General features: G+C 41.8%; 1 protein-coding gene across 14 annotated transcripts in view; it reads left to right on the forward strand.

Annotated features, from left to right (window-relative positions):
- The window catches only part of SDCCAG8 (SHH signaling and ciliogenesis regulator SDCCAG8), a 229,343-nt gene that overhangs the window by 108,514 nt on the left and 106,838 nt on the right, over window positions 1-13,991 (forward strand). For all 14 annotated transcript variants that reach the window (XM_059146681.1, XM_059146682.1, XM_059146686.1 and 11 more), the window contains one exon: window positions 3,754-3,896. In XM_059146681.1, the coding sequence (XP_059002664.1) occupies window positions 3,754-3,896 (143 nt within the window). The remainder of the gene's footprint in view (window positions 1-3,753; window positions 3,897-13,991) is intronic.

Raw genomic sequence — 13,991 nt, forward strand, 5'->3', positions numbered from 1 at the left:
ATCATTATAAATGAACTAGTGACTAATGATTTAACCAGAATTGTTAGATGGGAGTATGAGATAAATCTGTTGAGTGACCTAAATTGTTACTTTTTCACTGTAGGAAGTTAGTAGATAATGTTTAATATTGCAAAATCAAGAAATAGCATTATAGGTATGTCATATAAAATATGAAGATAAATATCAGGAAAGAAGGCAGGGTGTGCCATTGAGGATCAGGCTTGGAGATGGGTACAGGGTAGAGCATGGGTACTGCCTTCTTTGTTATGAGCCATTGAATACTATTTGACTTAAATCAGGCAAATTACCCTGATACGAAAAACTCATGAATAATAAAAATAAAGTTACATATGTCCATGATCAAGAAGAAAAAAAAAAAACAACTTCCTGTGGTATAGAAGACTATAAACAGTAAAAAGTCTGCCTTTCTCCATATCTGATCCTTGGTACAATGCTCCTGAGAAAGCCACTTTTAACAGATTCTACTTTTAGTTCTCGTGGTTACATTCAGGACTGGAAGTATATCTTTTGGTAAAGTGTAATGCTCTCTGGACTTGTGTTTGCCTAGGTAGCCAGAAGATGGGTGCACCAAACTGCACTGTAGACATTGCAGGTTAATGGAGTACTTTGGGAGTCCTGTACCACTGGCCTCTGACTGTTGGTCCTTTATCTTAGAACCACTATATACAGCCAGGCAAGCAGTGTTGACCTAGTTGGGTGAGGCGAAGGGTTATCCTGCCAGGGGGAGCATGGCATTTCTGGCAAGAGATCCCTCCTCTGACTGTTGGAGTTGGTGCCATGGCAGATTTTCCTGACTCAGGGAGTAAGTGTTGAGCCCTGGTCCAGCTGGTTAGACTATTTGTTGATTTTGATGATCTGCACCAATAAGCTCTTTTTCTGGCACAGACAATCAGAAGCAGGCAGTAATTTTCCATCTTCCTAAGAAAATGCTTTTTGCATTTTGCAACTGTAATAAAGTTTTATTCAGTTTTCCTCTGACATCTGGGGGAAGTTTTACTGAATTAAGTCAAGAACTCTGGTGATAGCCATATATCCTTTGGCCTGTCCATTTTTCTACTTACCCCACCTTGCTCTCCTTGAAAGATCAATAGAGAAAACAAGCAGCAATAATTTTACTAGCTGTGTTTTATTCATCTCTTCAGATGTGCTGGACACTCTTATAAGTACTCAGCATCTCATTTAATCTTCCCGATAGCTTTGGGAGCTTGCTACTGCCATTACTCCCGTGTTAAACTGCAGAATGTGATTAACAGTCGAGTGACTTATCCAAGGTCACAGGACTGGAAAGTGCCAGAGCTGTGTCTCAAGCCCTGATTTGTGTTGACTTTGGGGCCCATGTGTGTTTTGTTTTTTCCAAGTTTTTATTTAAATTCTAGTTAGTTAACATATATGGTAAAATTGGTTTCAGGTGTAGAATTTAGTGATTCATCACTTACATGTAACATCCAGTGCTCATGATAATAAGCGGAGGCCCATGGTTTTCTTTCTGTGTTTGATTGGCTTTCAGTGCAGCTTCTGACTTTTTGTTATAGGAGAACAAGAAAGCAGCTGATTTGTACTCCAAAGGCAATTACCTCACAGTGCTTATAAAAACTGTCACATCTTTTCTCTTTAAGAAACTTTGGTATTTTATACATTTTCTGTTATTTTTTGGTATCTTCTAAATTCAGAACTCTGGAATCGCCTCTGGTATCTCCTGATACCTCTCCTTTTATTTCCGTGTATTCACCAACTTTACATTCATTTGAAGTGTCTCTATTCTCACGTCTAGAATATTGCAACTCTCTTCGTGGTCTCCCTTCCGCCCACCTCTGCCATCTTAAATTACTCATAAACAAGGCTTCAGTTGTTTTAAAGAGGAACTTCTCTCATATTGAATTGTTTAAGCCATTAATATCTCTCCATTATCTATAAGAAAAATACAGCTTTATTAATCTGGAAGTAAGTCAAGACCTTTCATGATGCGGTCTCATCTGTCATTCGATGAGTTAATGTGCCCTTACCTTCTGCCCACTTTTCCTGACCATGCTAATATATCCCTAATCTGACCTACTGAAGCACAGATTTTCTTTATCACTCACTTGTTTCTTATGTGCTTTGTATTTTGATAGTTTTTTTTTTGTGTGTGTGTACATCTCATTTACCCACCTGAATTGTTAACTCCTGAGTATAGGGATAGAAGCCCTCTGAGCTCACCATAATACCCAGGGTGGTTTCTTGCATATAGCATTGTGTACAAAATTAGTGAGTGAATTTTTGAAGTTGAAAGTCAACATTATTTCCAATTCTATACACATTTGCTTTTGTTAATTGCATGTTAGGTGAATAAAACTTAATTGACTGATGTTTTTTCATATCTTGAATTATATTAAATTATGGGATTAGAAATAAATTGGTATAACTTTATCAGTTTGAAATATTTTACAGAAACAGATCAGTGGCAGTTAGTATTCTGATCTGAAATATATAGGAAATCTACTCTGAGTAGAAGTGATAGACTCGTTATTGTGTAGGTTTTTGAAACTAAAAATATTTGAGAACTAGTTATAAGTTGTTTTATTAAATTATGGGTAATATATGGTTTTGATGGGGATAAACTGAATATTTATGGTGTAGTAAATGTCAGAAAAACCCAAATCATTATTTTATCTTGCCTAATGTATTAAATGCAGTTGGAAAGTGCTCAGCATGTTGTGTAATGATGCGAGGAAATTTGAAATGTACTTAAATACTAAGTTTAAAACACTTTACTTAGATATGACTTTGTTTTCCAAAAGGAGATTGCATTTTTGTGAATTAAAATTGCTTCCTGCTTTCTGCTGAATGTGAAAATGTTTCTACCTTTTACTCCCTTTTATTTGATTTTCTGGTTTAAGCACTCTGAATATTTCTTTTATTTTTTTTTAAATTGTAGATGTTCCATGATAAGTATTTCTGCTTTAGTGTATAAATTATTTAAAGCATGCATTCTATATAAGGTATTTTTGCTTTGAAATATTTGAGGTTCAGTAAGATAAGGATAATTTCATCCTGAGACCAAATAATAAACTATCATAAATTTTCATTTATTTTAGATGTTCATATTTATTAGTCTTAGAGTGCTTTTGTTACCTCTTTTAGTACCATTTTAGTGTAATATGATTTTATCTCAGAAATCTCATGTGCTCTAAAGGCTTAAGGTTCTTGTGCCATATTTTTTCCTAAAATATTTTTTCCCCAAGTGATATTGAGCATCATAATGATGCCTTCTTTTACACCTCACATTTTTTGAAAAGATGTATTATTTTACCCTTTAATTAGGCTTTCAAAACATCCAAATGAAACCATAAATATACCTTTCAGAGTAATCACGTATTTGATGTAAATCACTGCATGGATCTGATCTAATCTCACAAACAAAAATGTTATATTTTTAAAGTAGTGACATTTTTAAGTTCATATTTTTTAAAGGGACCGAGACTTAAGAGTGAAAGTGCAGACTATCCATTTTGACTCCTCTCATTTAATCATTTCATTCCTGAAATTAGACTTCATCTTCCGATCCAAAAAAACCTCACTAATGTGCATTTTTGGCTGTGTTAATTCCCTTTGTCATAAAATGGAAGCTAGCCTCAGTTTTCTAATAATTTTTCATCACATTAAAATTCATAGCAGACATAAAAATGAGAGAATTTTGAACTCAAGTGCATATAGTTGATACGGATGCTTCCCCCCCTCTCCCCTCCACCTAAGGAAATAGAGAAATTGAGATCAGAAGTGAGTGAAAGCAGGCAGCACTTGGAACAGGAGCAGCAGAAGGCAGCCCGGGCCAGAGAGGAGTGCCTGAAACTGACAGAGCTGCTGAGCGAATCCGAGCGCCAACTGCACCTCACCAGGTACTCCCTAATCCCATCACGCGCCAGAGCCCCCATTCCGTCCCACTGGTTTCTGCCGCCGGCTTCCCAACAGTTGCTCGAGTTAGTCTTAGTCATTCGATTCACACACAGCTTTCAGGCATATTAAGAAAAGTGGAGATGTGGTAAGCAAAACACCCAGACATGTGAATGATAAGTGTGGCAGGGAATTACTGATATATTACAAAACCTTTCATCGACAATGCTCAAATATTTAGGAGGTTCTCTACCAATAGGAGCAACATGACATATTTCTCCTACCACCGCCACTACCTCTCCTGTTAATTCTGTGTCTAATAAAAATGTCGAAGTGAAAGATCTGAGGAATATATTTAGGAGAAGAATCAGATACTGTCAGTGGTGAACGAGACAAAGTAAAAGACACCCTCGGGTGCAGGCTGAGATGGAAGGGAGAGAAAATACAGAACTTGAGTCCTAAGGAGGTATAGAAGTGAGAGATGAGCTTGATTGACAGTGTTCGCATTCAAACCGTTATTATAACCGTGCTCTTGTGGTTTCGAGTTACATGGTTTCTGTCACACGATACTGCGACGTGATTATCAATGTCATACAACTTTAGGGAACGTGTGGCTCAGCCCTAGGTGACAAGGAGACATTTTAGGTAGCAGCACTATATAATCCACTGTATGGAAAAGGCACGCACACACGCACGCACGCCTACACACAAATGCACATACACAGAGGAAATTCAGATAGAGGTAGCAGAAATTTCACATTACCAGAGAAGTGGTTTCTTCTCACTTCGGGTTTTAGTACAGTTTTTCATGTTTCACAGCAAGCATTTGGGTTTGTTCAGTTCTGAAGAGTTTTTCAGTTTTTATGGAGAACTTTGTCTAAATACACATGGAAGTTTATGAGCTTCAGTTTGGTTCACAAATTAGAAAAACGCTGGTCTTCTAATCATAGTAATATGTTGAGTTTAAACTATGAAAGGGGACTGATCCCTTTTACATTAAATATGACAATGTAATTCTGAGCACGGTAGGATAACAGATGGAGAAAAGCACCACTTGAACAGCCTGCGTTTCGAGAAAAAAATATCCTAGAGGTTGGTGAACCTCCCAAAGTTTTGGGTTAGTGTTAAGATGCCTCCAGTTCTGTTAAAATCAAACTTTGTTAAAAACATTTTGTTATGATAATATTCCAAATGGCTTGCCAACTCCCCTTTTTAAACAGTAAAAGAGAAAAGGACGGGAAAGGGAACAAGCAAGAAAGAAAAGAAATCCTTTATACACATGTGATCTGGAGAAATCCCAAGAGATAAAACACTTTTATGAGAAGAAATTGCCTAATACGTTAGAATAAGAATGGTTCTGTTAGTGCCCATTCGAGGTATTATCTTGTTGAACTGAGAACGTAAAATGTTAAAACCGATCCTATGGATTATTTAATCCCAGAAGTTTCGAAATTTAGCTTCATCATGATAGTTAATAGTTTTTCTCCTGTCAGACTTCTGTTGGGAAACAAGCATTTGTGTGCTAAGCACTACTAACCCACAGAAATAGGACAGCTTTCAAAGTCTCAGTGTGGCTAAGCTTCAGTAAATAAATATTAATGCTGGTTTTGTCCCCTTCGCTATTCTGTCTTATTCAGAGAGTTAATTTCTGAAGTCAGAGTCCTCCAGGGAATTTTCCTGTGCAGTATCAATTTGTACTGTCTGACAAGACCAGTTTCTTGCAAATAGAGCATATTTAAGGTACAGCAACTGCTGAAAATGGACCAGTGGTAACTAATTCTTTTGTTCTTGAGAAAAACGGTTTTGCTTGGTTCCATAGAAAGCTTTTTCTGTTGAGCTTTATTTACAGCAAGTCCACAAAAATTGAAAACTAGTTTTAGGGAAAAATAAAACTTAATTACCCATTTTCTAAGTGCAGTACTCTTTTGTAAGCATTTCACATTTAGTCTGTGTTCGTGTTTTATAAAATCCACATTCATAAATTTAAAGATGACAATTAAAAATGCAGAGAACTGCGTGTAGCTCTCTTTTGCACTGAAAATGTGGCTTGGTTGTTGGGCTAAATATTTCTGATAGACTTTTTTTGGGTTTTTTTAGAGTTTGCTTTTCCTCGACAGTCTTTATTGATTCAGTACAGTCAAGTGTGTGACTGAGAAACATTATGTCTTTCTTTCCTCACGTAGACCAGCCGAAATAAATAAATCCCACACAGGTAGCTTAGTGTTAATGTAAACATTTCAAATGACGTAGTCTGCACAAAGTTTAAAATCAAATATGAAAGCCATGTTACAAGTAATGATGAAGAATGCAGATCTCCCAGGGCGAAGAAAATTTAAAAACTGGAGTATTGATATGTAGATCCGTCTGAAAGAAAAATAAGCTATCACGTGTCTGTTATTTCCCTTTACTGTCTAATTAGATTTAAAAATGGAAAATAGAGGCGTGCCTGGCTGGCTCAGTCGGTACAGCATGTGATTCTTGATCTGGGTTGTGAGTTCGAGCCCCACATGTGGGCATAGGGATTACTTTTAAAAACAGAAAACAGAAATTCAACATTTACTGAAAGACCCAGCCAGTAAGTGTAACGTTCACCCAGTCAGCAGATACTTATTGAACACCTACTATCTTTCAGGTGCATTGCTTGGTCTTGGTTTTTTCTCTAGGGAGAAAAAAAAATCAGATTCAGTTTTAACCCTTAGGCTTCTCACACTCTACCAAGCCAGCTGCATATATGCAGTTATAATCAAGTGTGAGAATACTGCAGTAATAGAAATACAGCTACCACAGGACCACATAAGAAGAATTCGCTCACTACACTGGAGGTGAAGATGATGGGGAAAGCTTTCTGGAGGAGGGATGTTTGGTAGTTATTTTGAGTAATGAGCTCATGAATAGCAGTTCTCAAAGTGGAAGAAGCTGGGGTGGGAACCCCGGTGGCTGGACCAATATATACAGAGACGCAAAGATGGGGCGGGACACAAACTCTACAGGCAGGTTAGGTGTGTGGCAGGGGTAAGCCTGGAAAAGGCAAACACGGATTAAAGGAAGGGCCTTGTCTGTATTCTGGAGTCTTGGCCATTCTGAGAGTCATGGGTCACTCCTGATATATTTTTAAGCAAGGCTGTCAACATGATCACGTCTTTGGGTCGGCATTTTGACTCAGCAGTGTGGAGAGTCAACTTGGAGAGCTGATGTAGGAAACAGGAAGACCAGTTAGGGCAGAGTCAGCAACTACAGCCTATAAATATGGCCCGTTGTCTCTTTCTGTCTGTGAGCTAAAAATGGTTCTTGTATTTTTTAAATAGCTGGGGAAAAAAACAAAAGAAAAATAATGTTTTATAACACATAAAATTATATATGCATAAATAAAGTTTTATTGGACACAGCCATGATTATCCTTTATGTATTGGGGCTATCATGGCGGAATTGAGTATGGCCCTCGAAGCCTTCGAGTATTTCTTGTCTGGCCCTTAGCAATTTACTAACCCCTCAGTTAGGAGGCTGTGTAATTCAAGTAAGAAGTCAAGAGAGCTTGAACTTTAAAGGGGTCCAAATATGTATTTAAAGAAGGTAAATGAAGGGTAATTGAAGACAGATTACCTGCGGAAGAGATGATTGACAGGGCCCCTGATTAGAATAAAAGTCCCCGTCCGAGGGGTAGTAATGATGTCCTGCGCCGTGGCTTTGCTGGTAAAACGGAAGGGAAATGGCATCTTTGAGAGGAATTTAGGGTCACAAATGAGAGAGGCCGGATTAAAGATGACTATGATAACTAGGTGAATTATTATTTTCAGTAGGGACTTAAAAGGAATAAAAGGGGGAAATAATACACTGTATTTTGGGACTCGGGTGGAGATGTGCAGTGTAGGTTCAATTTGAGGAAAAAGGTCAGGACCTGAGTCTCTCTCTTCTTTGGATGCTTTTACATAAAGCTACTAGGTGTAGCCAAGGAAACGGGTGAAAGCATGAGAGGGCCGTGACCGTAAGAGTGGGAGAGTGGAGAGCCACCAGCCAAGGAGACCGAAGGAGTCATCTGTGCCTAAGAAGGAATACGGAATGTTGGAGCAAAGCCACATGCTTTTCTTAGGGGGACTCCCCCAGGCATCCGGGTGTTGAGGAAGCCGAGTATTAGAATCTTCTCCTGGGCATTCGCCATCTTTGCAGCATTTGACACGTTACTTAATTCTTTGAGCCTGCTTGTTTACATATAAAATGAGGCTACAACCTGATTACTAAGTTTCCATCTAGCTCTGATCATCAGTGATCCTCATGGTGATTGATGACATCCCATGATGAATTGCCCATTTCATGATATTGGGCATTGAATTTGCCAGGAGTATTCTTTGTTTAAGATGTTTTCTCAGGGGGCCTCTGGGTGGTTCTTTTGGTTGAGCATCTGACTCTTGATTTTGGCTCAGGTCATGATCTCAGGGTCCTGAGATTGAGCCCCGCATCGGACTCTGCGCTCAACGGGGAGTCCCCTTGAGTTTCTTTCCCCTTCTCCCTCTACCCCTGCCCCATCCTTCTCTCTCTCAAGTAAATAAATAAATCTTTTTAAAAAAGAGATGTTTTCTTAGTTTGAACTTCAGAGAGATTTCGTGGAGACGTGCCATTTGCATTCATCATAACTTGGCCTCTGCTGACCTCTCACAGGGTCCTGGACCCTTCCAGCCCTTTTCACCTGGCACTGCCAGTTCAGTATTCCTAACCACTGTCTTGACTCTGTCACCTGCTCCTGAAACCTTCCCTGGCATCACACTATTACAAAAGGTCCAGACCACTCGCAGGTAACGTTCTGGGACAGGGTCCCAGCCTTCTAGTTTCAACGTCATAGTCACGAGCTCCCGTCACAAGCCAAGTTGCAGTTTGGGGCTTTTTTTCCCTTCGTTATTCTCTATAACTAGAATACCCCTTTGACCTTCTCTAGCCCTATGATAATATTACCTCCTTTTTCCAGGTCATTCTGAAATCCTGATTTTACCACTGTAGCCCTCCCGGACGGCCCCATTGCCACAGGGGGAATCCCTCCCACTCAGAGCAGAAGGTTCTCCATCCAGAGTGAACTCCTCAAAACAGAGACAATGGAGATGTGAGAAAAATGAGTTACTACTCTGAAGGGTTTTATGCACTTGCTTTTCTTCCCTTCTGGAATGCGCTACTCTTCAAATGAGGGATGAGAGGTCTTATTAATGTTCTGTATCTCAGAGCATCTGGCCCAGCCCCTTGCAAAGAATTGGAGCTCAGTAAGTCATTTTAGGGATGGCCAATGTATGACAAGTTTATGACTGTTCTTTCAAAGCCTAGTATTTTTTTTAAAGGTTTTATTTATTTATTTATTTGAGAGAGAGACATAGCAAGAGAGAGCATGACCAAGGGACAGGGAGAGGGAGGAGCAGGCTCCCCTCTGAGCAGGGAGCCTGGCACAGGGCTTGATCCCAGACTCTGGGATCATGACCTGACACTTAACCGACTGAGCCACCAGGCACCCTCAAATCCCAGTATTAATAAACATTTATACACGCACACACACACACACATTAGTAATAATGTATGCTATTATACACACATACATACATAGACATGCATATACATATAATACACATGTAAACATACATACAACAATGTATGTTATTCTGTAGTACATATTCATACATATACACATTACTATACATATATGTATAGTAACAATAAACATTAATATATATACATATATATTTTTCCAAATATATCAGGATAAAAAGTATAAGATGGAGATAAGACAGAAATAGCTTTTTTCTTTTTTAACTTTGTATGCCCATACATATGTAAGTATAGGAGAATCAAATGACACTCATTCTAACAATTAAAGTAAAGTTGGTAAAATATACCATGCTCTCACTTAAATATGCTCCCTTAAAAACCACACACACACACATACACACACACACCCGGAGTTCCAAATTAGCATTCTCTATGATTAAAGGTGGCCCCTCTGATAGAAACGTACAGGCCTGTAGGGAAGAAAAGAAGATACACAAAGAGCTTGTAAAATCAAAGAAAAGATCTAGAAGAGAAATCCCAGATAAAGTATTACAGGGACAGAGCAACAGATAGCCTCTTGCTGATCTCAGGGGCATGTGGAAACAGGTAAAGGGGAACGAAGGTCATTCTCCATAGGGGAGACCGTGGCATTGGCAGGGCACACCTGTAGACATGAAGAACATTAGCACACAGTCTGTCTTTGAACTATCTAAGAGCATCAGTCTCTGAGATTAAGAATATATCCATCTTAAGATCTGCCTGGTACTATGCTACATGCAGTAACTCTTTAAAAAGATGAGGACAGAGGTCATGGCTCAGGGCCCTGGCCATCCCTTACCCAGCCCCTTCTGTGTTCCGGGACCTGAGCTCAGTGCTTTTCAGTTAGGGCCCCTCCAGTCCCTGCCTAGAGCTCTAGAAGGTGCAGTCCCCTGTTTTACAGCTGAGGGAACCCAGGCACAGAGAAGTGAAAGGATCCGTGTCAGGTCCCACAGCTGCCATGGTACAGAAGCAGGTGTTCAGCCCCGGCGGTTTGCCCTCCGCGCCTCTACTGGTCCCATCCCGCCGGAAGTCGAGTAAATTCCTAGGAAAATGACTAACGCAGTTGTTCGCGCGAACTCAACTGGAGGAACGGGGAGCCTACGTTTGTAATAAAGTGACAGCTGCCCCCAGGACACTGAGAGAAGTACACGTCGCTGTGTCTTCATCCTGGTTTGGGCGTCGGTGGCGTTCGTCCCTTGCCACACCAGCAACACAGCGGTCTTCTGCTTTGCCTTCTTGGCTTCCTTTGTCCTTGGAAAGCGAGGCCTTTCCAAGAAGGTGGAAATTCCTTCGCCTACTTGGTTTTTGACGTGTCCAAACATTTTTAAAGAGCTACGGGATTTTAGTCCCTCTCACAGGACTACCACTTCCATCCGTGTGGGTAGATCACTTTCTGGCGCAATGGATTAGAACAGCCAGTTTCGGAGCGGTCATGTGGTGGTCGTCGACCGGTTACTGAAGCCAACATTCTTCTCCAGACCTACGGCTGTGCCTGTACTCAAGCATATTCTTTCGACTGCTTTATCTTTTTCTCAGGCCGGACCTGGAGGGGGATCAGCGCAGGCAGCCTCCTGTTTACGTTCCAGTGAATTGAGAACGGAGCCGCTCTCAGTGCGCCACAGAAGGGAGGCCAACCTGCCCTTCAACTTGAAGGCTGGAGCTCGGCTTCGGCTGCGCTGCCTTTCACATGTGTGCTTCCTCTCTCCCCTAAACCCTGTGTTCAGTGCTCGGTGCTTCAGAGAATTCCTCAGAGCAGGAGTCTCGGAGAGCCCCGTGAAAGGGGGGTCCCCTGCTCTTCCTGCTCTTCCGATCCAAATGGGCAGGTGTGTCCTGTGACGCGGACAGAGAATAATTGAAAGGCAGTGTTGGTGTCTTTCTGAAAGTGAGAAAGTGCGGACTGGAGGGGGCAGCGGCTTATCCTGTTCGGAAGGCTCATTTGTTGGGGAGAGGTGATGAACTCGGTCTCCCCAGAGCATCACAGAGCATCGAGCTTCCATGCAGTAATGACTGCAAATGCTTTCTTGACTGGAGTTGTTTGACCTCTCCGGTTACCAGGAGTCAGGACTTGGGTTGAGGTAACAGAAACCCAGAAAGGGGGAACTGATTAGTTCCAGTTACCAGACCATGTAAAATCCAGCCGCAGCTGGCGTCAGGCTCTGGAGCAGGGACTCGGGGCCACCCCAGTTTGCTGTCCATCCCAGAGCTGGACTCCTGCCTCAAGGTTGGCTCATTCCTTCACATTCTCCCACACCATGGAGTCATCTCCTTCCATCCGAACTGAAGGTAAAGGAGATGCCCTTGATCCCAGACTGTAAGAATGTGACTTCCTGGCTCCCCCCACTGCTGATCACACAGCCAACCCTTGGATGCGCACATTGGCAGCCTCAGCAGCGGCCCTGGAGTGAGGGAGAGGAGGGACACTGAGCAAGGGGAAGAGCTCTCACTAGGGGAACAGGGGTCCGGGGCTCTGGAGACGTCAAACAACAGGTGTCCCCTTCTGTTGTCTTTTTAAAAATATATAATCCCTGATTTTTCCTTCGAGGAGCAAAGTGCAAAGACGGGAAAGAAGAGTACATCTCTGTTCATGTCGGTGTGTGAGTGAGAGTCTCCATTGTCAGCACGTTACAAGGCCAAGGAGGCAGGGTTCGTCACAGGATCGCTTTGTGGTTTTCTTTCAAGAACTCTCAGAGCGCTTAAAAAGAGAGGTGGAGAAAGAATGCATAAATGAGCCCTGGCACTGGCCAAGCACTACGCCTGGTTCCCAGCAGCAGTGCGACAGGAAATGTGGCCTGGGATGGGCTGTAAATGATGAGTCTGCGACAAATGCAAAAATGGAGTGTTTGGAAACTTTTAAATTGCACAATATCCAACCGAGTGCATGATCAGTCGGTTTTCTTTCTTTCCCACTCCTTCCTTTTCTTTCTTTCTTTCTTCCTTTTCCTTCCTCCCTTCCTTCCTTTTCTTGTATCTTTTTTAAAATTAAAAAAAAAAAAATCTAGTCATTTGTTTTTTATTTCATTTTACAAACTCATGTTTTGCAAATAAAATTTTAAGAAGTTAAACTTGTACACGAGAAGGTCAAACACCCTGCCTTCTCGGTCCTTACAGCAAGCCCCGGGGAAGCTGAGGCATGAAATCAGGCAGCCGGGAAGGAGGGAGGGAGCCGAGCAGAAGAGGCAGACTTTGAACCAGGTCCATCCGACTCCAGAGCCTGTGCTGTGAAGCTCCTGTTCACAAATCAACGCAAAAATGTATTTCAAAGCTAAGCAGAAATACCCTTCGGATTGCAGAATCTCAGTTCAGAGGCCAGGAGCAGGTCTCTGGCGTCAGGCTACGTCTAGCACATTCTCCGTGAACATTGCATAACTTTGCCTCTGCTCTTTCTTCTTTGGGGCAAATTATGAATGACCTGCTCTCATTTTCAGGTGACAAGGTCGGAAGCCCAAACTTCCAGTCTCTCTCTTCATTTGTAAAGGGGACTGTAGCCCCGACATGGAAACTTGCTATTCCTTGAACTTTTTTTTTTTTTCCCCCTCCTGAGTTTTATTGAAGAATTTTTAGCCTCAAGTTTCCATTTAAAAGTTAAGCTTTTTTTTTTCCTTGTACTCCTTTCATGAATAAATTAAGCAGAGAACGTGTCAAAAATACTTTTAAATGGATATATGTGCAACCAACATCTTCAAGTCTTGAAATAGATGGCCTTGGTACTGTTTTAAATTACGTCCTCTCTTCCTCCTCACCCGGCCCCCCAGAGAACAGGCTGTCGGAGAGCCAGGGAGGCAAAGGCGTTTCATTTTGTTTTGGTGGACGCTGGGCCGCCAGAGAGCCCTGGGCTCCACCTGTTTGATGGGCGAGGAACCCTGGTCCCGGTGCGGCCCGGGGCGGGAGAGGTTAGAGTCGCAGGCTGCCAGAGAATGTGTCTCCACGGGTGGGTTCTGCCTAACTCTCCTGGCTCGCTCCTCTCCGTTCTGTGAAGCCCAAATGTGTGTGCAATGAAAATCGACACCGGGGATGTCTTCTCTCCCCTGCCACACAGGCCCACAGCCTGGAGCGTGGTGGTGGTCGCGGCCAACTCATTTTCTGAAGAAGCCCAGAGGAAACGGAGAAAGGATTGCCCACAGCACTTGCCCGACTCAACAACAATGAACTTCAAGTTCAATGCAAATAGAAGGAGGGAAAAAAGCAAAAACCTAGAGCTGTGGCTTTAGTAGCCCCAAGTAAGAATCTTTTTCTAAAAGAAAGCTCCAAACTGCAGTATTAAGGTAAATTAAAAATAAAAACAACTTGATGTTTAATTTCTTTTTAAACACTTCTTCCTAATTGGAAGTGTTGGCTAGACCGATTATTGGGCATGACTCACTTGTTATTTAATGTTTCCCTGATACCCACAAGTAGATTATACAGTGACTCATTGATGTTCGGTGTTGGAATCAAAGCTCATATTTAGGATCCTGAGAAAGGAGGAGGTTTGGAGAATATCCAGTTTCTTCGGTGCCCTCCTCGGGGCCAGGTCTCATGGGGGACCAGGGCCCACTGCAAGG

This window comes from Mustela lutreola, chromosome 14 (assembly GCF_030435805.1).
Source record: "Mustela lutreola isolate mMusLut2 chromosome 14, mMusLut2.pri, whole genome shotgun sequence".
NCBI classification, from domain to species: domain Eukaryota; kingdom Metazoa; phylum Chordata; class Mammalia; order Carnivora; family Mustelidae; genus Mustela; species Mustela lutreola.